Source organism: Pogoniulus pusillus, chromosome 13 (genome assembly GCF_015220805.1).
Source record: "Pogoniulus pusillus isolate bPogPus1 chromosome 13, bPogPus1.pri, whole genome shotgun sequence".
NCBI lineage: Eukaryota > Metazoa > Chordata > Aves > Piciformes > Lybiidae > Pogoniulus > Pogoniulus pusillus.
Genome location: NC_087276.1, coordinates 20,369,046 through 20,396,013, shown reverse-complemented (window position 1 = coordinate 20,396,013; position 26,968 = coordinate 20,369,046). Strand labels below are relative to the sequence as shown.

Sequence of the window (26,968 nt, the reverse complement as noted above, 5' to 3'; positions counted from 1 at the left end):
AAAAAACACTGAAAAATTGTGTAGTGAGACAAGGATGATGTGGCAGCAATGGACTCCTTCCAGCACCAATGCTTTACCCCAGTTCACAGACTATCACTTCAAGAGGCTAAGGAGCAAACCTTATGGTTCACAGCCCCCACTCACGGCTGAAAAGATGCTCTTGATTTCAGTAGTGACAGGTGCAGACGTAGGAAGACAGAGAGCAGAGGGCAAAGTTACTTTCCCTCACTGTTTGGTCTGTATCTGAGTATTTGTAACCTAAGGATTTTCGTTGTTTTCCATCACAGGAGCTTGTTCTTCTCGTGGTCCACTTCCACATCCCCCTCCCAGCTGAGCAGCTCCAACATGGCTCTCATGGAGTAAATCTATACTCCAGGAAACTGCAGATACTAACTTGGGAAACTGTTTCATTATAGGTTCAACGTGCAGTGCTGGCAAGAGGTTTCGAAAACGGGATGCTATGCTCTGACCGTAATTACTGCTACAACTACAGCCCTTTTAATGCTTACGCTGACAAAGCTGTACGGCTGCACACCCGTTATCCGTTTTCAAACCACTAACCAGCATAAAGGCCAAGTCTTGCCCGTGCGGATGGCAGTCCAAAGCGAATCCTTCAAATCCACACAACGGCAGCTGTTTTGGCTTGGGTTTTCTTGCCCCACCGCCACCTCTCCTGCGTTACCGGGGCGCATCAGCCGCAGCGGCACCTGTCCGCCCGGAGCCGCGCTGCTGCGGGAGACGCCGGGCCTGCGGCCTGCCCGGGTCACGGGAGGAGATCCCGCGGAGGCGCTCGGTGGCATCCCCGCCGCAGGAGCGGACACGTCTCGCAGGGCCCGGGCCCGCACCCGGGCCGGCCGCCCGCGCATCCTTTCTAGAAGGTACCGCCGGTAGCTGCCCCGGGGCTCCCCGCCGCCCCGCCCCGGGCCTGCCGAGAGGGCCGATCGCAGCGCCCCGCCACAGGCCCGAGCCGCCCCCGCGGCCTCGCCCCGCCGCGGCCCCGCTCGCCCTCGGCAGCGGCGCGGGGCCCCCGCCCGGCGGGCGGCCAAGATGGTCGCGCGGCGGCGGCGCTCACCTCCTCGGCCTGCTTGCGCAGCGCCTTCTCCCGCTCGTACTGCGTGAGCAGCTGCTCGTTGTCCTCCCGCAGCAGCTCCAGCTCCACCTCGTGCTCCTGGTTGTCAGTGAGCACCGAGTCCAGGTTCTCCAGCACCGTCACCACCAGCGGCATCAGCTCCTTCACCACCTCCTCGTCATAGCAGTGGATCAACCGCTCGAACTCGCGGTAGATGCTGTTGGCGAGGCCCGAGACCCGCTCCGACATCACCGACCCCGAGCAGTAATCGTCGCCCGGGTACCCCCCCACGCCGCCATCGTCCAGCTGGATCTCCAGCATCCTGCCGGCCCGACAGCCCCGCACCGCTCCTCGGCAGCCGCTGCTAAGCCCGTTGTCGCTGTCGCCGGCGCCAGGCTCTGCCCTGCTCCGCCCCGCCCGTCGCGTCACTGGCCGCGGGGACCGGCTGGGGCGGAGCGCGGCGGCACCGCCCCGGGAGCCCGGGCGCCCAGCCGAGCACGATCGAGCGATGGAAGTGGGGACTGTGCGTTGACCACGCTGGGAGCAGCCCTCGGCACGACCAACATCGTTCCCCCTAGGAGACGCAAACCACCCCACCCTGCCCAGCACCTGCCCACCGGAGCCCTTCTCACGCATACACCCCCCCGTGGGCGGCTGCTGCCGCTAGAAGCTGCAAGCAGAGCCGCGGTGGCGCTGGGGTGCTCGCTGCACCCAGGCCTCCATCCAGCGCGGGGGCTGCTCACGGTGTGCCCGGCCTTACGGAGCACCATGCGGCAGAGGTACCGACAGCACCGAGGAAATACGGCACCTGGAGGCGAGCCGCAAGCGGCGCTGCGACCCACAGAAGCCATCTTCTCAGACCCACAGAAAAGAGTGGACAAATCTAGCTCTGGGTTATGCTCTGTTCGGTTCATCCTTACTGAGATTCAAACCTGGGGAACCACTTCCTTATGTGGACCCCAAACCAAAGGACTCAGGGAGAGAAAGTTGCCCCGGTCCTGGACACGTTAAGACGCTGCAAACTGGAGAGGCCCTCGGAGTAAGTGCTCTGCAAGTCACAAACGAGCCTGTTTCTATTCGCACTTTTAATTTCTCCATCAACTAAGAAGCATTATTTAAACTGGATGTTGTTTAATCCGAAGGTTGGTCAAGTGTGAGTCTTCCTGCGACTGTAAACCCTCCTCCTCCCCTGCTCACTGGGCATTTTCCCCTCTGCCAGCTCTTCAGCCTCGATGATGAGCAGCACACATCTGGTGACAGCCTCTGAAAGCATCAACAGCAAAAAGATGTTTCAGAGCTTGGCAGTGGGAGAGGCTCTGGGAAGCTCACCAGCCTGAGGGAAGGCATTGTCTTGTCAGTAAGAAAATACAGAGCCATGAGAGGGATGTGGCAAAATACGTTAACTGATTGCCTATTAATGCTCCTATTTCCTCTGCTTTTGGAAGAAACATCCAATTCGTTCCAAAAATGAAGTCTAACTCCTGACAGAATCATTTGCCTGCCTGAACACATTGCCCAGCTATCATCTACCTGACTTTCTGACTGAAGAGATCACAAAGACTCCACTGTCTTTTCTTTTCAAGAGGGTTTAGCACAGCTTGTCTCAGACCACGTTTCACTGTTTTCTCTCACATAAGGCAGTCACTTGGAAACAATGCAAATACTGACACAGGCTTTATTAAGTTAAGCATTAAACTCAAAGGGCTGTCCACAATACTTAAGAGGAGTCCCTGAGACTGAGATCTTGGCACTAAAAAATCCAAATAAACAAGAGTAAACATGTACCAGGAGAGACTCTTTAGGATAGCTATTTGAAGCTATGGAATCAGAAAAAAAAACAACCAGGAGAACAAGGGTGGGAGAAAGACCTAACACTACTTCATTTTTAAGAAAGGACTAAACCCAGGACTTCTGAGAGCTTCAGGAGGTGACAAAATCTCTGCAGTTTTGGAACGAATTTACAGTCAAGGCGAATGTTAGGATGATGCACGTGTCGATGCACAGGCATGGGAACCAGGTAATCACACAAATGAAAATCAGAGTGACTGAACACTGACAAATTCAGGTTGAGATCAGTGGAATTTGGGAGAATACAAGAGACCTAATAGATAGGAGACAATATTAAAGTCATATATATGTTCAAGGCACAGTCTAGAGCAAAGCTTGAGTCAACTAGCACCCCATAGCTGTGCTCCAGAACTTACAAAGCCAGCAGAGATTACCTGCCCGTTGGTGCCCACGCTGCCCACTGGAAGGCTAGCAATGATGGAGCAGCAGGCTAGAGAAGACTTGTCTCATTTATTTGACATTACTACGTGTTTGGGGTCTTTCGTGAGATTGTTTTACTCTTCTGTGCCATCTATTGGCAGATTCACTGAGAGTCCCTGTCCTGTCCTTTATTTCAGTAGCTTGCATGTAAATTACACCCACACACACACCTCCTTAACCCCGTGCAGTTAAACCATAAAATTGAGACAGAGAACTCCAGGCTAAATTTGGTGCATTTTGTCATTGCATACAGGAATAAAAAGAAAGAAAACAGCTCAGTATTTGTTCCTTGACCGTCCACAGCAAGCTTCTGTACGTCTGTGAGAGACCCATCAGTTGTTTATATGGAGTGAAAGAAAAGTTATGTCGTATTTTATTACTTTGCTTGTACGCTTGGTTTTGTTTCAGCCCTTGCAGTCGGTGTCCTAGCTAAAGCGGGCATGAAGCAGCTGGGCTTCCAGGAAGAAGTCAAAGAAGCGGTCTGTGGTGCACGGCAGCTTTGCCATCTCGGGCCTGCTGGGCTGAGCGCCGCTTTTGCGGCGCAGGGGTGCCCGCGGTAGCAGCAGCTGGTATTGGCCAGAAGAGGGCGACAGCAGCGCTCGGTGAAACCTCGCAGCGCAGCTCTCCCGGTACGGCGCAGGGCAGCGCAGCCGCAAGCCGCCTGCCAACCGCCGCGTTTGCAGCCTTCCAGAGGACTGAGTCAGCACTCTGAACGGCATCGCTTTTCTGAGCCACTTCTTGTCTGTAGGTGGCTCAGAGGAGGCTTTTGTGCATAAAACTAGATGGTTGCCTCTCTCTGTAACTGTTTTCTTTATCACAGGGCCTGTGGCAGAAAAGCTGATTTGCTCAGTCCTGAACTTTTGCCATCCCCTTTCTTCCATTCCTCCTTGCATTCCTCTGTCTAGGAACAAGCATTATAGGCAATAGGTTGTATTTTTAAAAATAGAATTAAAATCTATTAGGCAGCTTCCTTCTCAGGACAGTAATCATAGAGTCACCCGGGTTGGGAGGGGACCTCCAAAGGCCATCCAATGCACCCCCCCCTGCAGTGAGCACGGACATCCTCAATTAGATCAGGTCAGCCAGAGCCTATTCGAGCCTCACCTTGAATATCTCCAGGGATGGACCCTCAACCACCTCTCCGGGGAACCTGTTCTAGTGCTCAGTCGCCCTCATTGTAAAGAACTTTCTCCTAACATCCAATTTAAATCTACTCTTCTCTAATTCCAACCTATTATCTTACTGGTTCCTGAGCCTCACTGATGTGACTCCTGTTCATGATGTTTCCACAGTGTTTCACTTAAGGTTTTGCAGTAGGCTGCTTAAGATCGTTTCTTACAGCCATAACCTTTACAAAAGCAAAGTTTGTTTGTTTGTTTGTTTGTTTGTTTGTTGCTGATTAGCATTAAAGAAAGGATGCTTTGGAGTCAGCATATGCCAAATTTTGCTTAGAGGTGCATGAGCTGCCTTTCAATGCCTCTTAACCTGCTACTTCTTAATATTTTGTGACCTTTAACAGTTTGCAGAAAGTGAGATTAGTGTGGAGCTGGAGGCAGTTTCCTCTCGAGTAAGGGTACATCTTATCTTCGCGGCAGTTTCAGGACATCCAGCGACTTCTCCTTGGCTCCCGGCTCTCACCATCGCGCTCTTCTACAATAGTCTTCCCCCTTGTGGCAGACACCAGGTATTGCATGGCTGCAGTCCCTCTGGTGACACAGGTACTAGCCCGTCAGAGCCTTCCCTGCAGGCCCTGGAAAATCGGGGTGATATGCCTGATCCATCCACTCATGACCCAGAGAAATGTGTCTTTAACACCTAAAGATGTAAAGGTTCTCTGACCTTTCTTTCTCTTCAGAGATGAGTGAGGCTTCTGAAGGAAAGCAAAAATAACTTCAAGGGAAATGATTCATCCAATATGAAAGCTTGGAACACTGCCAAAGGAGGATCAGAAGGATTTGGGAGAGGTGGAATACTTTATTTAAAAACTAGTCTGCAGCCATTTCACCTTTGTGATAGTGCAATGATGAGCCTAGGATGGGGGTGTTGGCATCGGAGCCCTGGGCTTATGAGTGAGGGAACCTTTGCATCACACTGCAGAACTTGCAGACCTTTATGCCTTCATTTGCTTAAAACAAAGCAGCAGCCTGGCTAGATAAATTGGGACTCTTGCTTCTGTCCTGTGGCTCTGCCAGAGATTTGTCATCTTGCTGGGTTTTTTCCTGTTTGGGTGTCATATGACAAAGTATGAACTTCTGCATTAGCAAAGGCCTGCCATGAAAAAGAGCACATGGTTTTGGGAGCATCTCATTAGCCATGTGTAGCAAAAGCCACTGTGAAATCAGGAGGGAAGAAATGTCATCCACGTTGTCCTGACAGTGAAATGAGGACATTCCAGATGCCAAGGCCCTGATGGCATGAGCTTTCTGTCAGGTGCCCTCTCCTTTTCACTGTCTGTTATCACACAGAATCCTCACTGCTGCAATTCTGCTTCCCTGCAGGATTCTTTTTTAAAATTTTTTCTCCCTGTGGAGCAGAAGTTCATGGACTTGTTTCAAGTTCATGTCATGTTTCACACATCTTTGTGGCCAAAATCCCCATGCTGCTATCCAGCTGGAAAAATGATGGCCCTGAGAGCACTGCTGCTGGGTGAATTCTGTTGCAGTAGCTCTTCATGGGAGTGTCTTGTTCCATGCTTTGGTGCTAGCATAGGCCCCATGAAGACTCATGCTTACTAATAGTAGCCAGACTAGGTTTAAGTATCTGCAAGATCTGTAAAGAAACTCGTCTTCCTAAGCTGTAGGACTGCACAACTGTACATTCTGTGAAGAGTTGGAGCTGGGTTTAGTGCCATTTTTGTGTGTCCCTAACAAATGTGAAGGGCTGACTTCTTACAATGAAAACAAAACATCGTTTGCATGATCTCTGCTTTAACCATGTCTCCTTGAAGATGCCAAGGCTGAATTCCTACTACTTCTAAAATGCAGGTGTGCAATTTAAATGCTGATCTTTGCTGCTGGATTAGTTTGAAGTATTTTTGCTGTTCAGCACTCTCACCCTTGGGCTGATAAAGGTTTCTACCATTTCAAAGAGAGTGTAAAAAGTCTAGCCATGGTTTGGACAAATTGCTGCCTGAGATCTGTGCTGGTATAACTGTGTTGTGCCAAACTTTAACTTGCACTTGGATAAGCATCTTGGAAGTGGCCATTAAACTTCCACCTTCTCTATGGTGTGCACTAATTATAAAGAAAACAGCAAAGGCTTGGCACTACAGACCGCACGGAATCAAATTTGTTTACAAGTCCTCTCATTAGAGCTTTTCTTGTCCATCTGTTTGTGCTCAGACATACTTTCTGTCAAAACAGCCAGATCAAGAATCCTAATTATGTAATTCCGTCGTCCCCCCCCCCCCCCCCCCCCCCCCCCCCCCCCCCCCCCTTTATTTTTATCAGGTTTATCCAGGATAAATATTCTGGCTGCAGCCAGCAGGCAGCTGTTTGTATTGCTGGGGCAGTGTATGGTAGCTCCCTTGTTCTGTCTGCAGCAGCTGGCATGCTGTGAGTGCCCAAATCCAGAAGTGCTTGCTGTTTATGTTCTCATTTTTAAAAGCTCTCTTCAACCACAGTTCAGCCTGTTGTTGCTGAACAAGCAGGCCTTTAATTCCTTGCAAACTGCAAGATGCACTTTGGTCTGAATTAAATGACAAGAAACAACATTAAGTGACTTTTCCCTGTGTCACATAATTGCGTTGTGGTGGCACCAGCCCATGACAAAAGGCTCTATGAACAGAAAGGATCAGGATAAGCTTTGCAAGTGGACAGGAAAGGACAACCTGCATGCAATCAGTCCCTCTTCTGTCAAACCCTTCCTTTATTTCTGTAAATGACAGGGCATAATGTTGATTTTCATCCCCCCCTCCTCATTACAGCCTGCCATTCCACATGGACCCTGGGCACTGATTCCAATCTGGGTTCAGGAGTATGCAAGCAGAATGAGCTAGTCTGCTGCAGGATCAGCTGGGCAATGACACAGCACTGCCACTCTTGCCAGCCTGCTTTGGGCAGCCTCCCATGTCACCAGGATCTGTGGGAAGCAAGTTTCCTCTGCCAGGACTGCGCTGGGCTGAGAGGCCTCTCTGCTGCTGGCTCTGCCCCTTCTCACTCTGCTGGCATTTGCATTTGTGCCGCCCTTGGTCAGCACCGGCTACCTGGGGGTTACTCACTCATGCTGCTCTAAGTTCACAACCTCCCTCTTGCACTTGCTTTGTTGTTTTGTGGCTGTGCTTCCTCCTGGACGGCACTGCTAGTTAAGAGGCTCTACAGGGCACTGCAGCCTGGGAACGAAAGGATGAATGCAGCAGATGCACACCACCACTCTGGCTGAGAGGCCACCACACCCGACTCACCCAGGTGCAGTTTCTGTAGCTGGGGTTGCCTCCATGCTGCCAGCCAAGGCAGGGCAGCAGGTGAGGAGTTTTCACACAAGGAAGTGTAGAACTGGGGTACGACTTCTGCACACGAAGAGCATCCCCAGCTAAGAGGGAATGACTACACTGTTGTACAGGCTGAAACATTGTAAAGAATTTAATATTTGCAGCTATTTACAGTATTGCTGAAAAGTGTAACAGCATCCCTACACCAAACACAATACAGAATGGTGCCCACACAGAGGCACTGCTGAACCCTCCATCCTCGGCAGGAACAAGTGCTTGTCTCATGAGCGACCTTGAGTGGGATGTCACTTCTCCAAGGTATGCTCCACTGTATCAAGGGCCTAACAAGATTTGTGCCCTTTTTCTACTTTCAGCAAACTAAACATCTCTGCTGTACTTGCATTAATCTAAACTATTCATTCAGTTATAAAAGCAGACATCTGCAGCACGCAGTGAAGTAACAAAATACAGAGGTTTATTGACAATTGCATGATTCATCATTTGATTTCCAATCCTCTTCTGTCGTGGAGAAATACCCTTATCAAACTTGATGAGTTGAAAACTTGGTTTAGATTCCAAAGCAAGCAAGAAAATGGATGTAGGTTAACTAATTTAAGGCCTAGTTGGAAGTTGCTCTTTAAGGCAGGCACCATAACCAATGCACATCAGGTACAAAAGCTGCCGAATCTAAGCTCGGCAGTACAGACAGCATCTGTCACACTAGACCCTGCAACGCAAAATCCAGCCTCTGGGTGACTTTTCTTAAAGCCCTGTCAAGTAACAGAACAAGGAACTGAAACAGAGAGATGTCCGAGACTCAGCCAGAGGCCAGGCAGCACAGACTCAAGAACAGCTGCTACAGGATACATGTTTGGAAGCAAAACAAATCCGTTCCAGGGCTGCAGCTGGAATCACTGTCTTGTTTTCCTGGGGGGGCGCAAATAGCAGGGAGACCCAAACCTGTCTGAAAGGTACAAGGGCATTGAGATTCCATGGCTATTTCCACCCTTGCCCATATATTCCACTTTCACCATTTGAAAAGGCAATTAAGTCTTCATGTAGCCATCTACCACTTAGGACATCAGCTGAATTGAGTGGTCCAGTAAGCACCACAATCATGTTTTAGCACCTGGCCCAGGCAGTCCTCCCTGAACAGCAGCAGCTCCGGGGAAGCCTGGGCTAGAACAGCAGTGGATTTACACAGATAAGGCCACTTGTTCTTTGGTGTGTACCTGGACAAATCCCGAGGCTACATGGCAAATTTTAAAAGTCACTACTAAATACATTGAAGAGTAAGCACCTAATAGGAACATTCGTGTATCAAAGCTCTGGATACGATCAGAAAGTCCATTCAGAAAACAAATGATGGGAGCTACTCTCCCTAAGACATTTGTGCAAAAGATGCACACCTTCCAAACATGATTGAAGAGAGCCAGCACAACCAGAAAGTTTGTATTGCTAAAGCCTTTCTTTCTCCACATAGGGTAGTCTGAAAACAACTACAGCTGTGGTTTGAGGAGAATCCACACAGTTCTCTCAGCCTTACCAACAAAATTCTGAGGCAGTCAAAGGCAAATGTAAAGTTGTCCAGAGACAAAAGAATTCACTAACAGAGTCAGCACAGACAAACAAACAGAAAAATGCACTGTGGGGAAGACAGCAGAACAGTGCTGGTTTCTGCAGGGTACAAAGTTAAAACCTTTGCAGAAGCTAAGACTCTGCTACACAGGGTGGGTCAGAGCTAGCTGGCTGGACACCTCCCTACATTCTCCATGGTCATTGTATATTTCAAGCTGCTTCTTTTCAAAAATAACCATAAAGCTACTGTTTGCCTCCTCATCTTTACCAGGAAACAGTCTAGCAGAGTTTAAAGAAGTATTCTGGAACCGGCTATGTGAAACAGTAGGTTGGGCTGAGACTATCACTTGTCAAAAGGTAGCCATCAGCAGATTACTGAGAGCAGCAGCAAGGTGCTCTGGGGAAGGAGAGATCACGATAGTCATAAACATATGATGGTTATGAGAATAAAATAATGTTTTGTCCTTGCTGATCAGCAAGCACATGCTGCAAGGCATGAAGGAGAAAGAGGCAGAGTGGACACTGCAAAGCACAGTAGCACTACTTGTTCCACTGGAGCTCAATTTACGCTTAAGTGACTGCAGGTTGGCTCATGCAGTGAAGCTGCACCTTATTGCCTAGACAAACACACAGCCACTTGCTGTGTGTGCTTCACAATCTTTCATGTGTTGCCTCCAGGACTCTACCCATTTATAAGGTTTGTGTATTGACTGTATGGATAAGCCTGACTCCACAAGTGTCCAGCTAACAAAGGAGCTCGGAGTCTGATGAATAAAGTCACACTGATCTTTCACAAAGTAACACTAATGACCCCCTCTGACACCCACCCAGGCAGGCCAATACTCACATCTTCCACAGGGCACCCTCTCCCTCCCCAGCCCTCCCTCCCCAGATCATGAGGTTATCCTTCCTACACCCTTTAGCATAACCCTCATCCCTCTGCCTACAGATCTACCCACAAACAATAGTCTACCAACTGACCTCACCCCCACAGACAACAGTTTCTGTATGGACTCCATTAGTGAACAGATGCCCCTAGTAGAAGGCAATACTGGATTTGCCCCCCGGTGGATTGAGAACTTTGTTGTGTGACCGTGGCCTGGGCCCTAAGCGGGGCTCATGATTGTCTATCTTGGGTTCTGGCTCCTTGCGCTGCTCGTCTTTGCCCAGATCTTTCTTCTCGCCTCCATCTTCCAGCTGTGGTTTGATATTTTCTGTAGCTGAATAAAAAGAAAAAGGATTAATCAACTTGCTGTTCTGTAGTGCACAAAGTGCCTCATCTTCTGTAGTCTAAGATACTTCCCTTGTCTCCATCCTCAGTACACTAAGGTTTCTTTGTATCTGCTCATTTTCCCTGAAGAAAACATGATGAGGAAGAACTCCACTTGTTCACAACAAATCCTCTCTTCCTGCAGCAATCTTTCTAACAGGAATAAATATGTAGGCTGAGCAATATAGCTTCAAGTGGTTTGACAGTTTCCAGCAGTGAAGAGACAGAGCACACTGATGAGTCCTTTGATACTGAGCTTAAAAGCAGCATTCCCATTGTTCCTTAGCAGCAACTAGCTGAATAGTAACACCTTGTCAACCAGCTGTGTGTTTGATACAATTACAGCAGGGCAAGATTTCAGACCTGAAAGGGATAGCAAGGGAGAAGGAAGCCATCTGATGGGATGCTCAGATTCCATATATGTCTATATACACACATGTGGTATCAAAGCATAGACACACACACACCAAGACTTACACCTGTGGGATTCTCCTCAAGAAGAGAAAGAGAACCATTTCCCTGAGACAAGTGAATAAATTTCTGACTAACAAAAGGAAAACTTCTCAGTTATATTATCCTTAGCACCAGCCTTGCTCTTGGCTTTTAAGAAGTGTAAGAAACTATTCCTCAAAGCTCATCTTCTCAAAGGGATCAGAGAAAGGAATTTCTCTTGCTGACCTTCGAGCTTCTTTGGTGTTTCATCTTCTTTCAAGACAATGTGATCCTGCAAAGAAACCACAAACCATCTTATTGTAGTACTGTTCTCAAATGGCAACTCTGTCACAAAATCTTTCTCAAAGTTTTGTTTGGTTTCTATCCAAGTTTATACTTTTATCACGGCAAAAGCCCACAGCTGCAAACACTGTGCAGCCCTTCATTCTCTCCACAGCTACAAAAACCTCCCAATCACTGGTAGAAGTAACTCCCACAGTAGCTCAAGGTGCACGTCTCAGACAATTCACCGAAGCACAGATGAAAACACTACATTAGCTCATCAGAGGCTTTGAACTTTATCTGTGACAAGCAGTTCAGTCCAAAGATCTGGAATTGCTATTCCTGTCATGCACCCACTAGCACCCAGGAGATTCACCAGCAGAACACAAGCACCCCTTGAGCACTCTATTTACACTCAGCAGTTACTGTCTTCTGCCAGTATCCACAGTGACCAGACAGGTAATTATCAAAACTTTCTTAGACCACTCCCCAGCGATCCCAGTTAACTGTTGGAAATACACAGTGTACTTCAGAAGAGCATGCACGTTTCCCCATTCATGAAATTCAACTTGCAGTCATTTTTGCACATACACCATCTCCTTTCCATCCCTCTATTTCCCACAGTTCAAATGCCCCCAGCCTTTTTTTCCCCTCTTCCCTTCCTATGACCCCAATTTCCCCCAATACACTCCAGAGTCTGCATAAAAAGACAGGCAGAAGGGCACTACCAGCACCTTCAGATTTAAGGGGGGAGATAAGAGGAAAAACAAAAACAATCAAAATGTGACTAATTTTATTTCCTAAGGTTCGAGGACAAACAAGACTGCTTGGACCTTTTCAGCACAAGGACAGTGAGCTGTGCTTCATGGGATGTTAAGTTTCTGTGCTATCCAACATGTCAAAAGCATTGACAATGTAGAGGCTACTCACTTAATGGTATCTGCTTATACTAATGGCAGCAGATTACCAATCCAAATACAGGCCATTTCAATAAAGACATGAAAGCAGCTGGCAACATGCCCCACTTTTTGCAGAACCAGATTTGGCCATTAGCTGCAAGTCTCTCCAGCTACTCCACACCCCTGGTTTAAGACCTAAAAAAGAAACGCTGATACAGGAGGCAAAGTTCTGTGACAAAGTCAAGCACATGCAGCACCCAACACTCAAAGCTGATCTTGAGTTAGCTTCGGTGTCATCACTTAAGCTCCGTCTCCTGCCGTAGCGCTCCTGTGCTGACCACTGATACATGTGTTTATGCATTGATGATGTGAAGGGCATGGCCAGGCCATGAAGATCTGATGGCAGCTCATCAATGTTCAACTGGCTTTCCAGAGCTGGCATCTAGGTAACCTCTGCTAAAGTGCAAAATAAAGTGAAGTATCCTCACACAGCCTAGCTCACATCCTCTGGGCTGGGTGTCAAGAACTGCACCTGACTTGCAATCAAAGGCTCTGGAAATTTCTCCCCCTCCCCTCTATTTTTTTAAGTACACATTTGCAGACCAAGTACTACTTTAAATGCAGACTACAAAGTGTGCCAAGATCTGCTATACCAAAGATATTTTTTTTAAGCTGTCAAAAAGAGACTTTGGGAATAGCTGTCTACCTTGAAGCCACCCTAAGCATAATTTAGGTCTGTCATCCTTAGGAGAACACAGACAATGCCCTGTGAGAAGGTTGCCTGATAAATCCCCAGGCTGCTGGCCACTTGAGTTTGGCAGTGAGAGGGGTGTAATTACCTTAGGCTTGTTTGGGTGTGCTCGCACAACACTGGTAGACACAGGAGATCCAAAGATATCACTTGTCTTCCCACCAGGTGGATTCAGGCGTGGACGAGGCTGAGCAGAACCAGCGTCCTCAAAAATACCACTTTCTTTTCCCCCTGCAAGGCAGTCATTACTTTTTCTAAATGACTTAGTTTTTACACACTATATTAAGAAAAGAAACACAAAAAATATCTAAAAAATCTAAAACTTCTGGAACCCTGCTACCTACAGACTTACTTTTGCTTGCCTGACAACAATGGATGAAATGCTTTGTTACAAGAATTCACTAGGGAATCAGCTTCGCAGCTGTACTCACCACAGCTAACTGATGACACAGCACTAACATAGAACCTGCTTCCTTTCATCAATTTCCTAGGCCTCAGCTTTGTCCCAGGTTGAGACTGTAGGCTTAAAAAAAATCTTCTGGGGACTAGAAGATTGTTTTTCAATCCCATAATTCTTCTATCTCTTTATAAACTCACAACAGGGTCAGCTCATTCTCCTTTCCTCCTCCTCCTGCCCCGTGTCTGGCAGGAGCCACTTTATCGGGGAGAACATGTAAGCAGTAGGCCTGTTCTGGGGCCTCCAGAGGCTTGTTTAGGCCTCTTGGATGGCAGAGGCATTGCAGGGGGAGGATCGGAGCACTGAGGAGTATTAGATTTAGTTTTTGGGTTGGGGAAAACTCAAGGGGGTTTTGCCAGGGATGTGCTAATTGCTTTGTAATGTCTATCTCTGTATTTCTCTCTAAACATAGTTCTGTAGTCTTTCTCCAATTTCATTTGAGGGCTTAATTTCTGTCAGCTGCCTTTAAAACCCACGACAAGCTTGGAAAGAATTAGTCTTGGATGATGCACTTTTAAGAAGTCTGAACACACAGATCACTGAAATATTTATGTACTGTGAAGTCTGAAGAGAGTTACTATTCAAGCTCACTCACTTTATAAAAACACAACATAAAAAGACAAACAGATCACAGAGTTCCACATTCGCAACACAAACCCAGTTCTGTGCTGCAGTTCAGAGCCCAGGTATGCTGAAGCAGGTGGTTGCTCTTACCTGGAGGGTTTGTTCTTTTTGGAATGTTTTGAGGTTCTTCTGATGCTCCAAAGATACTGGATGCCATCCGGTGGGGCCTGCTTGAAGAGGAAACTTCTTCTGTATTCCCAAAGAGATTACTAGAACCTCCTCCCGGGGGCTTCAGCACCCTACCATTGCAGAAAGAGAGAACAAGAGACAAAAGTTTGTCTGAAACTTCCAGCATTCAACATATTTGATGTCCCTTCCCCATTCTCCCTTTTATGTTATTAATAATTATTCTGATGTGAACTCACTTCAGGTAATTCTGCTATGCCTGTGAGGTATCTACCTGGCAAGAGCTGTTCCAACAAAATGCTCTCAAGTTCAGCACAAACACTGCCAGTCTCCTAGTCAGTGAACTCAGTCTTTATGGTATCCACCATTACTTTGAACAGTCATAACTGTGTCACCAGAAAAAAAAAAACCAAACAAAACTGTGCTGTCTGTGATGTTCCAAAAGTGACAGGGAATTAAGAGAAGACATAACTCTGGTTAGGATTTTAAAAACAATCAGTACAGAAGCAGACTCCCTGCTGAAGTCCACACACCAGCTTTGCACCTGTGACAAATTCAAGCCCAGAGATTTTAAATAAAAGAAGGTATTTCACAACTGCTAAAGTATTTGCCAGTTCCAACTGTCAGTTACCATATCAACTGCTACAGACTTGAGAATGGAAAAGAGCAATGTCAAAAAAGCCAGATTTGTAGAGGTCAGGATGCATTACAGCCAAAGGCACAGCAAACAGAGCCTCACAGGACCTGAAGGTTACAATAGAAATGGATTGACTTCTCCAAAACCTGCCAGAACTCATGCCTGTCCTTAAGGACCAAGTCCACAACTAATACCTATGTCTCGTTCAACTGAGTTCAGGTCCTGCCTGAAAAGGAACCAACCCATTAGCTAAGAGAAGAACCAGTATTGTTAACTGGGGAATGAAAAGGAAAGTACAGGAAGGTAATGAATACTTAGGCACTGAAAATGATCTTCACAGATGAGTCTGTCTGACCAACTACCCATGACTAAGCAGCAGAGCAGAAGTAGTAGCTGAATTACACCTCTTTTAATCTGAATTCTTAACCTGGCACCTAAACTGACCTTTACTTTTATAGGAAAAGAACAGCTAGAAATTGCAGAACTCCACTCTTATCCAAGCAGAATTCAAATGTCAGTGCATCAATGCAACACATCCCTTCCTGAGATTGGAGTAAGATTTAGCCTGTGAACCTAGTACAGGACAACAAAAAGCTAAACGTGGCAACTCAGTGTGAGCTGCTGTGACAGATTACAAAGATGTTCAATCCACTACTCATTTTAATTTCAGTTCATATTGGTATTATGGCAGTTTACATCAGAGATATTACTGTGTCTGGTAGCCAGGCAAGTTAAATCTTCTTTCTTCCTTTGGGATGAGGGAGGTGTTGTTTTATTCTTTTAAACAGTAACGAAAACCCTCTTTGCTTTCTGGCAATCTAAATCTGCCTCTTATCTCCCTCCTCTCTAATAGACTAGAAGACTCAGATCATCCAGAATAGCTAAATTAAGAACTCTACACCCTCTAAGTTTAAAAGTCTCCACTAATTGCTTAGTTCTATCAGGCTTGAACACTTTCAGTTAGTTCTTATGGCCTTTTTCCTCTACACACCTGAATTTTAAGCCTTTTCCTCATTAAACCTTTCAGCTGACACAGAAAAGGAGTGCCCAGACATACCCATTAACTAAACACATTGGCTGTATAAAAACATTTTCCTAATTCCTCATGCAAGTTGAACGCTGAGGTCCTACCAGTTTTCAGACAGATCCAATAATGCAGACAAAATAGGAGAGCTGCATTATACAGAAGAGATCCCCACTAAGGTGCCTAGCAGAAAGTAGCTGTTTAAGTTCGGGAACATCAAAAAGTTACTGGCATTCTCCTACTGCTGGATCACCACAAAGTGCTGGCTCATTAAACAGTTCACTCATTTTGTAAACACAGAGCAAGCTTTATGCTCTTAATCTGAAAGCTCTGCGGCGCTCTGCAGCAGAAGATGTACTGCAGTTCCAAGACGGCTACATGTAGCATTTTCAGCTCCATACAGAAGCTGTGAAATTGCTCATGCAGGAGATACATGGGGGCTACAAAAGGGCAATGTAGTGTAGCATGTGCTAGCAGTGGAATGGAGCATCCTGTTGTGCTTTGCGTTCAGAGCAACACAACTCATTGAGAGCCAATTCCTTGGTTTAATTTGGAAAAGCATAACTTCCATAAACATCCAAAGTGCTATTATTAAAGTTCACCAAAATAAAACTAGGCAACTGATCTGATTCAGGAAACCAGCTGTTCTCTGTGCCACTGTATACATGAATAGGATCACTACAGGTGCACCTCAGAGGATAATTATTTAAGTGGAAGCTTTAATTTACAATCTTTTTAGCATTATTTATTTCTAACAGCAGTACCCCTGTATTACAAAGTTCTCAAAACACAAAGCATTTGCTCATAAGTTCCTCGCAGAGATTTTCACCTTAGGAAGTTATTTTTTTCTCACTTTCCTAACCCTAGGTGGCTGCTGCAGGGCTTTTGAATTTGGCTCGGATTTAATTAGAGAAACTTAGGCGCATCAAGAAAGCAAAATGATTCTGCGTTACCATCAAGTTTTTGTTTAGGGAATTAGTAGAATAAACTCTGTAAACAAGTATCCTTAAACCAAGTACTTATTGCTTTTGATGGCACAGGCTGGGTGTCAAAAGCCACCATCTCAGAGCACTCTGCCTAAGCTGCAGCAGGCTGCAGCACACACTGGCTGTGCCAGGCTGCGTAGCTGGGTGTGTTGCTGTAGCTTGTTCTCAGGCACGATGAAATCGCTGCCACACCACCAGAGAACAAGCCGTGACAAAATCACCTTTGCTTGCTGCTGACCAGTAAGTTATGAGGGCCTGCATTCCACACCCTACCCAGAAACCCAAGTTAAACGTGGTTCCAAAGTTGCCATCAGCGTCTTCGGGACTACAGTGAGGGCAAAGCGTTCTTGTAAGCCTTTTAAAACCAGGTCATAGTTCCGAGCGAATGGAATAAGGCAAACTTAAAGCACTTTTAGACGACTTCGAAACGCGGCCCTGGATCCCGCGGCAGCGCGCACGGCAGGGAGGGGAGCGCGGCCCTGCGTCCTGCCCCGCCCGCTGCCGCGGCCCCTGCCTCGGGCCGACGGAGAGGTAAAGCCAGGCAGGGCAAGGTCGGGGGCCGGCGTCGAGCGCTGTAACGCTGCTGCTATCCTGCCGGACGGCTACCAAAGGGATGAGTGACACACTCACGCCCACAGCGGGCAGAAAAGGCCCCTCAGCGAAGAGCCGCTCGCTCAGCCGGATCTCCCCCCTTTGCCTCTCGGCCTTCAGCGTCGAGCTCAGCCCGAGTTCTCCTTCTGCCTCTTGGATCTCAGCACCGTGCCTCCGCTGGAGTTCCCCTCCCGCTCCCTCTGCCTCCCGGCCTTCAGCGAGCACCCGCCCCTCAGCCGGAACCCACACCTTCCGCGCTCCGAACAAAGCCCCGCCGCGGGGTCCGCAAGCCCACGCAGCTCAGCCCCTTTCCCCCTTCGCCCCCACACGGCATATCCAACCCAGTTGCACCACCTGGAGCTGGGCTTGGCCGAGTCAGTTTCGGGGCCCTGGAACATGGTGCCGGACTTCTGGCAGAACTCCGCAGCGGCTCCTCCTCGGCTGCCTGGCCCGCAGGTAGCGCCGCGGCCCCACCGTGCCCCGCCGCTGGCTGGCACACCTGCCCATCACAGGCAGCAACCAATCGCACGCGAACAGCCCTCTCGCCATCCCGCCTGCCCGCTGAGCCTCGCAGAGGGAGGGAAGCTTGAACAGGGCCCGCCCCACCGTTCATCCTGGCCACCTCCCATTGGTAGTACGGACCGCCCGTCAAGGGAAACTGCAGAATCATTGGCTGAGAGGCGTAGAGGGCTGCGCAGAGGGAGGGCCTCTAACGGGCCAGGTAGGGCCGTGGCCATCAGCGTGAGGCGGAGCCGACTCTCGGTCATGCATCCGCAGCCGTCCGCCGCCCAGGGCAGGCTTAAGAGCGCGCAGTATCTTCCGCCCTGCTCAGCCAGCCCTCCCTTTCGCAAGAAAAACGACGGGGTTTGTCCACTCCTGCGTGGGCTCGCCTCCACTGTGCTCCAGCTGTGCCCCAGCTGTGCCCCTGGATATCTTGCTTTGAGCTTTTCAGCCAAAAACGTCGATGGGAAGCAGAAATGAGAGGCTACGAGGACTAACTTCAGAGACGACTTTATAACTTGCTGACTTCAGCATCCTTCGGGACCTCTAGCGGTTCACCCAGCCTAGAGCAGAGCGTTGCACCTCAGTCTCATGCTGCACAGCGCGGGGGAACGCAAGATGCACAAAGGGGCAATGGACCTCAGTAGAGGCTGACTGCAGACCATCGCTGTAGCTCACCGCTGGCCCTGCCTCGGTGTCCAGGAACTGTCAACAGCTCTGCAGGCTGCGACTGAAGCAACTCTGGGCAACTGCTAGGTGCCGCCATCCACTTCCTGAGGACCTGGATACAAGCTACACTGAGGGAGCCAGCAGCACTTGCCTGTCTTTTGCAACCAAGCATTTTTAAGGGACAGGAGCATTACAAGTTAACATTTGCAGATGAACATTTTATTTAATGGCTCCACAGCTTTCCTTGTGCCAGGAAGAAAAGTTAGAGGCAGCCCTGTTGCTGCTTTTGTCTTGAAGGATTTGAAGTAACCCAAACAAGCCACTACAACCTTCTGATTTGGTCATTAAGGGCAAAATTGGATAGTGAGAAAAAAACAGAAGTCAATACCAGGTTTGACATAAGATGGAAGAGAGTTGTACATCTCTTAAGTGTGAGCCTTTCTCACAACATGGTGGAGCGAAGAAGCTGTATAGAGCTCAAACTTGGTCATACAATTCAACTTTCTCTGCACACAGGAGGCACAGATCAGTCCTCTTTGGATGGAAAGGATGCAAAGAATAAAGTTTTAATTGAGCATTAAAAAACATTAATTTCTTACCTAGCTTAAAAACACTATTAAATAGAAGTTGCCATTATAGAGACCAAAATCCAACATGTCTGCTCAAAGGACTGGATTAATGACCTAGATCACAGGATAATTCATCTTGAATTGAAATCTCAGGCCTGGAGTCTAACCTCCTGCTGAAAGCAGGGTGAGCTAGATCAGACCAGCTTCCTTTGGGCTTTCTCCAGTTTCATCTTGGAAAGCTCTGAAGATACTGCAACAACCCTCTCTGGGCAACCTGATGCTCTTTCTGACTGTCCCCAGGGAGAAAACGTTTTGGTTTTTTTTTCTGGGAGCAGCTATGTAAAACAAGAGGACCTGAATGCAACCTCTACATTTAAGTTCTAAAACAACCTCACCAAAACAAACACTACCCTTTTGCGTAGGCAGAGGGGGTGATGTGTCCTGTAATTTAGGATCTTTTTGCTGGCTGTTGTTAATTTTTTAGAATTTCTTCCCTTTGCTACTGGCAGCTATAGACATAGGCAAGGACATTTAGGACAGACATCCCTTGGCTTGACCCATTTCTGACTCAATTAGCAGACACACTTGGAACTGGAAACTGTAAAGCAAAAAAACCCCAACCAACCAAAAACCAAAGCCACCAAGCAAACCCTTACCTCACCATGGTGAAAGATTCTGGGACAGGATATGTCAATGGAACTCATGCCACTGATGAAACCAGAATTTGGCTTGGAAGGCTTGGCTCTATGGACAGCATTTTAGCACCCCACCTGCCCCTCCCCAGAGACCATTAAATAAAGGTTAAAATCTGACAGGCATGAATGGCAAATAACACACTGGATGTAAATTAGACCAAGTATTAGTATGTATTTATGCACAAGAATAAAAACGGCTTTACAAGTTGAATTGGAAATTTAAACAGAGGAAGTTTAACAGCTTTTGTATATTATATTAAATAACCAAAACACCTTTTTCCAAAATTGGTAAAGAATAAATAATATAATTTACAATATGGTACAAAAAATAATCAGTAAGGACAGGCATTCTGCTTTATACATACACTATATAGGTATATTTATAATCTATAAAACAAATTCACATCTCAAACAAGCCAGAAACCTTAGATGATATGGCTTAACTATTATTAAGAGACACAGCATTAAATTTTGCTGCCAGAACCATAAGCTCTAAAGCAGTTATCATGTTTCAATAATTAATGATAACTTATTGCCGTAGTGCTTGCCAAGGTTTCACTTAGTTAACATTTACAAATTGCTGTGAAATTAAGAGTCAAAGGTTTGAAAAGGTTAAAAAAAAAGTGCAGTACTTTCCTTATAAATGCATCCGAAGTCTTAAGTGTAAAAACCAAAATGCAACTGAAATTTCTACTCTGGGACCTGTGGCATTGGTAAATGAGATATCTTTGCGGATTAGTTTGATCAGAGACGTTTAGTTTAATTTAGAAATATGGAGAGAGGTGCCACAAGAAAGTCAATTAGTATTCCTATGCTGATGAGGTTTAGGGAGGAAGCTGTGTGGGTAATCAGGATGCAACCCCCAGAGTAGACCCTACCAGTGCACAGAAACATGCAGGCAGATCCAGTGCGGGCCACAGTGCTGCTGCTCACCCAGCCTGAATGTTCTGCCTTCCACCCTGCTCACCTCCTCAGAACTTGATTCTTGCACAGAGTAACCAAACCAATGTGGGGAAAGCCTAAAGCAATTAATATTAGAACCGGAGGCTGTTAGTGTCCATTGTCCTCTCCACCTGCCCTACAGTGCCCCAAGGAGGTCTGAAAGCCAAGTTTACCTAAGCCAGTCCTGCAAGCATTCCAGGATATCTTGCTGGGGCAGACTGACATTGCTACAGAGTTTTCTACTTCTGGTGGGGAAGCTGAAAGAACCAAAGAAACCTTTGTGTCTTGCAAACAACATTCAGGCACAAGCATACACCTATGTGCCTGTGTGCACAGGTGCATTTCTATGTGTGCGCACACACATCTCCACAGCTCTCCTACACCCCACTGCTTTTCACTTAGTCTCAGGCACAAACTGATGGGGACTGGTACTGTATAAGCACACCCACCTAAAATCTCAAGTTGGTGGGATCAGAGACATGTTTAAGTGAGCCTTCAAACAGTAAGAAATTCTGCATCAACTCCAAATTACCACAATGATCTTCAGTTGTTTTCCCCCTGACAAGACTTGCTTGTCCTGAAAGGGCTTCACTATTAAACTGCATTTTGAAAAGCATTACATTTCTGAAATCAAATTTAGTCCCATAATGACAGCTTTTTAGAGGCTGATGCCAAACATGTTTCTAACCACAAAATTCCAAGTGTTGAACTGACTTCTGTCAATTCCACTGTTATTATTTTGGTCGTCCAAATCTACTTGCAAAAGTTTAGTATACTGAAGTTTTCTGATCTCACAGAATCATCAAAAATAGCCACTATGACTTCATTAATTTTCCTGTGGCAACTGACCAGGCAGTGAAAGTGCTGCCTGGCAGCTCCCTGTATCACCAGAAAGTCTTCCCAGATCTTGATGAAAGACTCTGCTTTGAGCTGCAGCAACACTGGCATTTATCTAGAGAAGCTAAGAATCAAACCCAGTGTCACATCTGCTCCATTACCAGCATGCGTAAGGAGGATGAAGTGTTTGTCAAGCTACCTAAACACACTAGAGTTCATCAGGGTGGTTTTGCTAATTTGTGAAGTTTAAGAATGAGAGTTCAGTTTTTGTTTTGTTTTTTTTTAAATACAGTACTTGATTAGAATGTATCACATCTCCTCCTGCAAGTTCTGTAACCCACAGTCACAATGAGAGCCCTTAACTCTTGCCTTACGAGTTCAAAGAATTTTTGGAGATAGGGCGCATAGCACAATCAGCATTACTGATGTGAGAAGCCAAACAAAAGAGGAAAGAATATGAGAAAGACCAAAACAAAATGCAGCTGAACTCTAAATAAAACTTAGAGGTTTCAGACTGAGTGGCTCTTGAGGTTAATGGGTGTCCTCTTCACACCAAGGCTGAATGCTCAGAACAAACAGTCCTCAGCATTCAATTTTTCTGACAGCTTTCAACTTTTTGTGTTCTAGCTTTACATGACTTCCTGGTAATTGCATCAGAATTCTCAAGGCTTTGTAAGAACAGTGAAGGAGAAATCAAGACAGAACGACTTGGTATCCCACAGGACATGCAGTCAGAACAGGAAGTTAGCTCACAGGTATCACATTCTCCATTCTTCTAGTCATGATCACTTTCCTGCTAGTAACAAAGGTTTGCCTCACTGTTGGGCACACCCAGCTGCACCAACACTGCTTTTACACAGCCTTGTGCTTCCTACGTCAGAGGAGCCACCTGGGATTGTGGGATCCTGCAATGCCATCCAAATCTCACTACGTTTTGAGTGCAGTCAGGAAGGAAAACTGGCTACTTTTTCTCTTAATGACAGAAAGCAGAAGGCAAACTAGAGAGCAGTAAAAAAAGTCATCTACATGCCCTAGGGTAGAGCGAGGGGGAAAACCAGCAAAGCCAGTCAGTGCATTGTTGAGCAAGGTTACAAGAAGAAACTCCCAGTCAAATGCCTTGTAAAAGTAGCTAAAGGCAGGTAGAACTACATCCACCAAGTATAGTGCAAGTTGGGAAAATGAACCCCTGATGATAGGCTAAAAGATGGAGAAGTTTTGCTTATTTGAGGTTTATACAGGATGAGTCCCTTGGGTAAGTTTGGAGCTACTCAAAATAGTCAAGGGACATCTTCTTACTGGAAAAGCAGACAAGTGCTTAAAAAGGGGGCACAATAAAGGAATTCTCTCTCATCACCAGTAGGAAAGGAGATAGGAAAAGTCTCCTGAGTTAAAAAGGTAAAACTGACAGGCAACCAGCTCTAGAAAAAGTAACTTTATATTCCTTTGAACCCACTGGTATTAGGACTTGGGTCTTTCAAATACTAAAACATTAACATTAAATGCCTAAGGATTTAGTACAGGGAGTACCAGATCCACTAGTGCCTGGGAGTGACTAATGAAAATGATACCCCAAGGACTACCCAGCACCTGGCATTCACAGAACAAGGAGGAAATAAGGAAGGACTAAAGGATTAAGTTGTAACTTGACATCTCTCCTCTTTGTGAGCCAAAACAGATCTCCACAACTTTAGTGCTAACAGATTTGTTGCTCTACAGTACAAAATTCTTTCCTATTTCCTCTCCTAGGGAAGTCCTCAGTTTTTGTGAAGAAAGATGGCACAATATATACAGGTTTTCAGCAAAGCCATGACTAATTACGACAACGCTTTCCTAGTGGTTCCAGTAAGGTCTTTTGAAGTGTTTCCTGCCTTACAAAGCAACCGTTCCTCAGGGAAAGCAAGAAAGCACCCTCCCACTCGTGGGGTGAACTGTGCAATGTGGTGAACTATCTCAAAAGGTGGAGAACACGAGTGCAGATAGGATGATGATGACTGTGACACTGGACAGGGTTTAAGAACAGAAGAAACTTCTCAAGGATCCATGCCGTCTGGAGGTAGGGTGAATCAGAGCTCCCCAACAAAACAAGAAAGCAGGCAGGTGCCCCTGCTGCAATGGTCAAACAGCAAAAGTGTGCTGAGAGCCCAAGGAACAGAAAGGTCTATCAAAACAAAGCAGAGCCAGGGTGCATTTGAAGAGAGTGCAAGGAACTTCAGTTTGACTGAGTGCCAACTAGAACAAATCAAGATGCAAAATGGTTCCCATACCCACCCCCACCCTTCACAACTTCAATGTGGATCCCAACTCATGGCATTTTGATTACTACACAAAAAATAATTCACGTAAGAAAGCTTCTGGCAATAACCTTTCCTGCTTGAGCTTCTTGCTTAGGCCACTCCCAAATACAAGTCCAGGACCATCCCATAAACTTGCCATCTGACATTGCTGATGCAGGGAACATACCATTTCCTATAACACCATTCCATGTTTTCTTGTTCCCAGTATATTGCACATTCCAGGACTGGCAAGTACTTCTTCAGACCTTTGAAGACAATGCTTCACCTTTAGAAAGAAGCACACAAGATAGAGACAACTGAGCCTCACCTGCTTCTCTACAACTTGCCCTTGCCATGAGCCAGCACTGCAACCTCCAACTTTAGCTGAACAGTCCACACCAGCCTGCTGGTCTCATACACTCACTGTGAGAGATCCCCAACCGGGGGACCACCAGCTCCTCCATCAAACAGAATTTCCCTGCGGGTTGGCTCAGGTATTGACAGCTCCTGGGCAAGGTCATTAAAACGTGCTATGTAATCTATGCTGTTCTCATTCATCATGCAAGCCAGCTGGGAATCCACCACCTAGGAGAGATGTGAGGAAAAAAAAAAGTAAGAGCTACATGTCACAGAAGCTAATTTCACAGAACCACAGAACTGGTTAGGTTGGAAAGGACGTCTTGAGGTCATTTTGTCCAAACACTCTGTGCAAGCAGGTTCAGCTAGAACAGGTTGCCTTGGACCTTGTCTGGTCAGATGCTGAAGTATCTCTATGAATGGCACCAGCATTAACCCTTCTCTCATCTTCACAATTTCCATTTCCTGCCCTACAAACCAGGACACACAAACCAGGAGGACTGTAACTCTGTAGAAACGAAGTTATGTCCAATAAGGTTAACAGCCTAGTAGCATGACCTGGGTTGAAGGTGCTCACATACAGATTCTTGCACCACCTCTGGTGCCTATATCCTCAAGTTGTTGTACACATTTCTATTTAGACTGCAACCCTATTTTACCAAGCTCAAGTGCAGATGTCAAAGCATCTCTACCTGACACAGCTGAGTAAGGTATGAGGTCAGCCCACAGTAACACCAGAGCAGACTAGGCACCTGGGTGCAGTTTGATGACGTACCTCTGCTACGTCTGCCAGGGACCGTGACACAAAAGAGTCCCGTGAGTTTCCATCCAGAAGGCTGGGTCCCAGTAAGGAGGTGCCACTGGCAGTCCCAACAGGAGTTGGCAACATTTTTCGTCCCTTCTCAGGGGAGATGAAACTTGCTGTAAAGAACGGGCACAGCAGTAAGTTGCTAACTGAATGCTGGCGACTGGGAGGACAAAAGGGAGGACAAGGACACATAAAATGGAAAACATAACTGTCTCCTCTGTCTCTTAAAAATGTATTGTCAGCATGATCACCATCAGCAATCTGCTGAGAGCACAGAGACTGACTGCATTTGCCCTATTCAATATTAAAAAAAAAGCAAATGAGCCCCAAACCAATGCAGTGATCTCAAGTCCTTGAGATCATGCCCACCAAGCACAGAACAAAGCCTGTTTTTGCAACAGCTGAGCCACAGGCATCTTCACTTTGGCAAAGCAGCCAAAATGAGTCAACCTGACTGATGAGTCAGGCTCCAAACAGACTACAAAGAACTGCCATGGAATTATTTGTCCCAAGGTGTGGGCCCAAATCTAGCATCAAGATCTTTTCAGGAACAGACTTGTAAAGACAAAACAAAACCAGAAAAAAGAAAATGCTCAAGGCAACACCACTGAAAGGAAAGAAAGAAGGGAAGAATTCCATAAATATCCTACTGGCTTTATGATTTTCCAAAGGATTCATTTCTAATAAACACTGTGTTGGTGTTGTTGAAGGAAAGAGCTTTTTTACTGCATATCTCTGCATACTGACACTTACAAAACAAGCTGCTGAGAGACGAGTCTGTGGAGTCATTTGGGTACCACTGGGGATCATGGCTGGGAGAGGCAATCCAGTTCTGTTGAGGACTACTGGATGGGGACGGAAGACTTTTGGAGCTGTCACTGCCATTCAGCTTTGCAGGAGAGAGGGAAACACCTTCACCTGCAAGCCAACATCGGGAATCAATGATTCAGTCAACAGGGTAAAGTTACAAGACATTGCTCCAATTTATGACTGGAGAAGCTCAAAACCACACAAAATCCACACCAACACCACAGCCTCCACCTTTATATGGTAGAAAATAAATAAATTAAAAGGTCTGGACACATTTTGTTTCCAATAGACATTAAAAAAACCCAAACAAACCAACCAAGAAGTGCCTCCTGCATGAGCTTTGGCTGAATGTGAGATGACAGGGATTGTTTTTAAGGCAACAGGAAGGTGTTAGGTAGGGTCAGACTTACTGTATTGACCAGAGCTGATGGCTATTTCAATGATGGAATCACTGATTTGAGTGGCAGGCTCTCCTTGAGAAAGCACATCTTCAGGTGGGCCAGGCAGAGAAATATCCAAGAGAGCAGAAACATTGGGAGGAGAGAGACGGGTGCTGGAAGCCTCCGATGAGGGAAGTGGAGGGGTGGAAAGACCATTCTGGAGTGGAGTCTTGGACAGCTCTGACAGAGAAAGGACCGATGTGCCCTGCACAAGAAACAGAGACAGGTGCTAAGAAATGTATGATGTACTTGGAAATCTGTCTAGAAAGCAAAAGCTTAGATCCTAAACGTCAGATTACATCAGACTTTTAGGAGAAGAAACAATTAAAACAGAGGACCAATAATCCAGCAGATAATATTCCTCACATTTTAGCATTATTTAATAAATCAGTATTGTTTTCATTAAGAACACCTTTAAGCATAAATGAGTATGCTTCAGCCTATATCCTGCCAAATCATCTGAAAAAAAAGAGGCTGTAATTGGACGTGGCACTTGGTGCCATGGTCTAGCCTTGAGCTCTGTGGTAAAGGGTTGGACTTGATGATCTGTGAAGTCTCTTCCAACCCTGATGATACTGTGATACTGTGAACACTCAGTGTAGCCTACAAACAGAAACGAACAAAGGAATGCAGTAACATGCTTT

The 26,968-nt window shown here is 46.5% G+C and overlaps 3 protein-coding genes across 30 annotated transcripts in view; all 3 read right to left on the bottom strand.

Annotated features, from left to right (window-relative positions):
- The window catches only part of MAPK8IP3 (mitogen-activated protein kinase 8 interacting protein 3), a 63,965-nt gene extending 62,488 nt beyond the window's left edge, over positions 1-1,477 (bottom strand). For 24 of the 25 annotated variants that reach the window (XM_064153360.1, XM_064153371.1, XM_064153361.1 and 21 more), the window contains exon 1: positions 1,073-1,477. In XM_064153360.1, coding sequence (XP_064009430.1) covers positions 1,073-1,390 — 318 coding nt within the window. In that variant the 5' untranslated portion in view covers positions 1,391-1,477. The remainder of the gene's footprint in view (positions 1-1,072) is intronic. The other variant, XM_064153385.1, reaches the window with a different exon arrangement.
- A 6,422-nt stretch (positions 1,478-7,899) lies between these two features.
- Positions 7,900-17,898, bottom strand: JPT2 (Jupiter microtubule associated homolog 2). The gene is made up of 5 exons (XM_064153359.1): positions 17,778-17,898; positions 14,150-14,298; positions 13,067-13,209; positions 11,293-11,338; positions 7,900-10,564 (listed from the first exon to the last, which is right to left on the bottom strand). Exons 1-5 carry the CDS (start codon positions 17,819-17,821, stop codon positions 10,380-10,382), a joined length of 567 nt encoding a protein of 188 aa, XP_064009429.1. The 5' UTR covers positions 17,822-17,898; the 3' UTR covers positions 7,900-10,379.
- Positions 17,899-20,019: 2,121 nt separating this feature from the next.
- The window catches only part of CRAMP1 (cramped chromatin regulator homolog 1), a 40,662-nt gene continuing 33,713 nt past the window's right edge, over positions 20,020-26,968 (bottom strand). For 3 of the 4 annotated variants that reach the window (XM_064153358.1, XM_064153355.1, XM_064153357.1), the window contains exons 18-21: positions 26,295-26,529; positions 25,828-25,992; positions 25,042-25,187; positions 20,020-24,494 (exon numbers count right to left, since the gene is read on the bottom strand). In XM_064153358.1, the coding sequence (XP_064009428.1) occupies positions 24,330-24,494; positions 25,042-25,187; positions 25,828-25,992; positions 26,295-26,529 (711 nt within the window). In that variant the 3' untranslated portion in view covers positions 20,020-24,329. The remainder of the gene's footprint in view (positions 24,495-25,041; positions 25,188-25,827; positions 25,993-26,294; positions 26,530-26,968) is intronic. The other variant, XM_064153356.1, reaches the window with a different exon arrangement.

Bases quoted from the DNA above. Each gene is read 5' to 3' on its own strand.
- JPT2 (XM_064153359.1), bottom strand. From the start codon at position 17,821: ATGTTCCAGGGCCCCGAAACTGACTCGGCCAAGCCCAGCTCCAG. The intron at 14,299-17,777 runs GTGGTGCAACTG...CTGCAATGGTAG, and splicing joins TCGGCCAAGCCCAGCTCCAG to GGTGCTGAAGCCCCCGGGAG. The intron at 10,565-11,292 runs GTCAGCAAGAGA...CTTTTTATTCAG, and splicing joins AACACCAAAGAAGCTCGAAG to CTACAGAAAATATCAAACCA.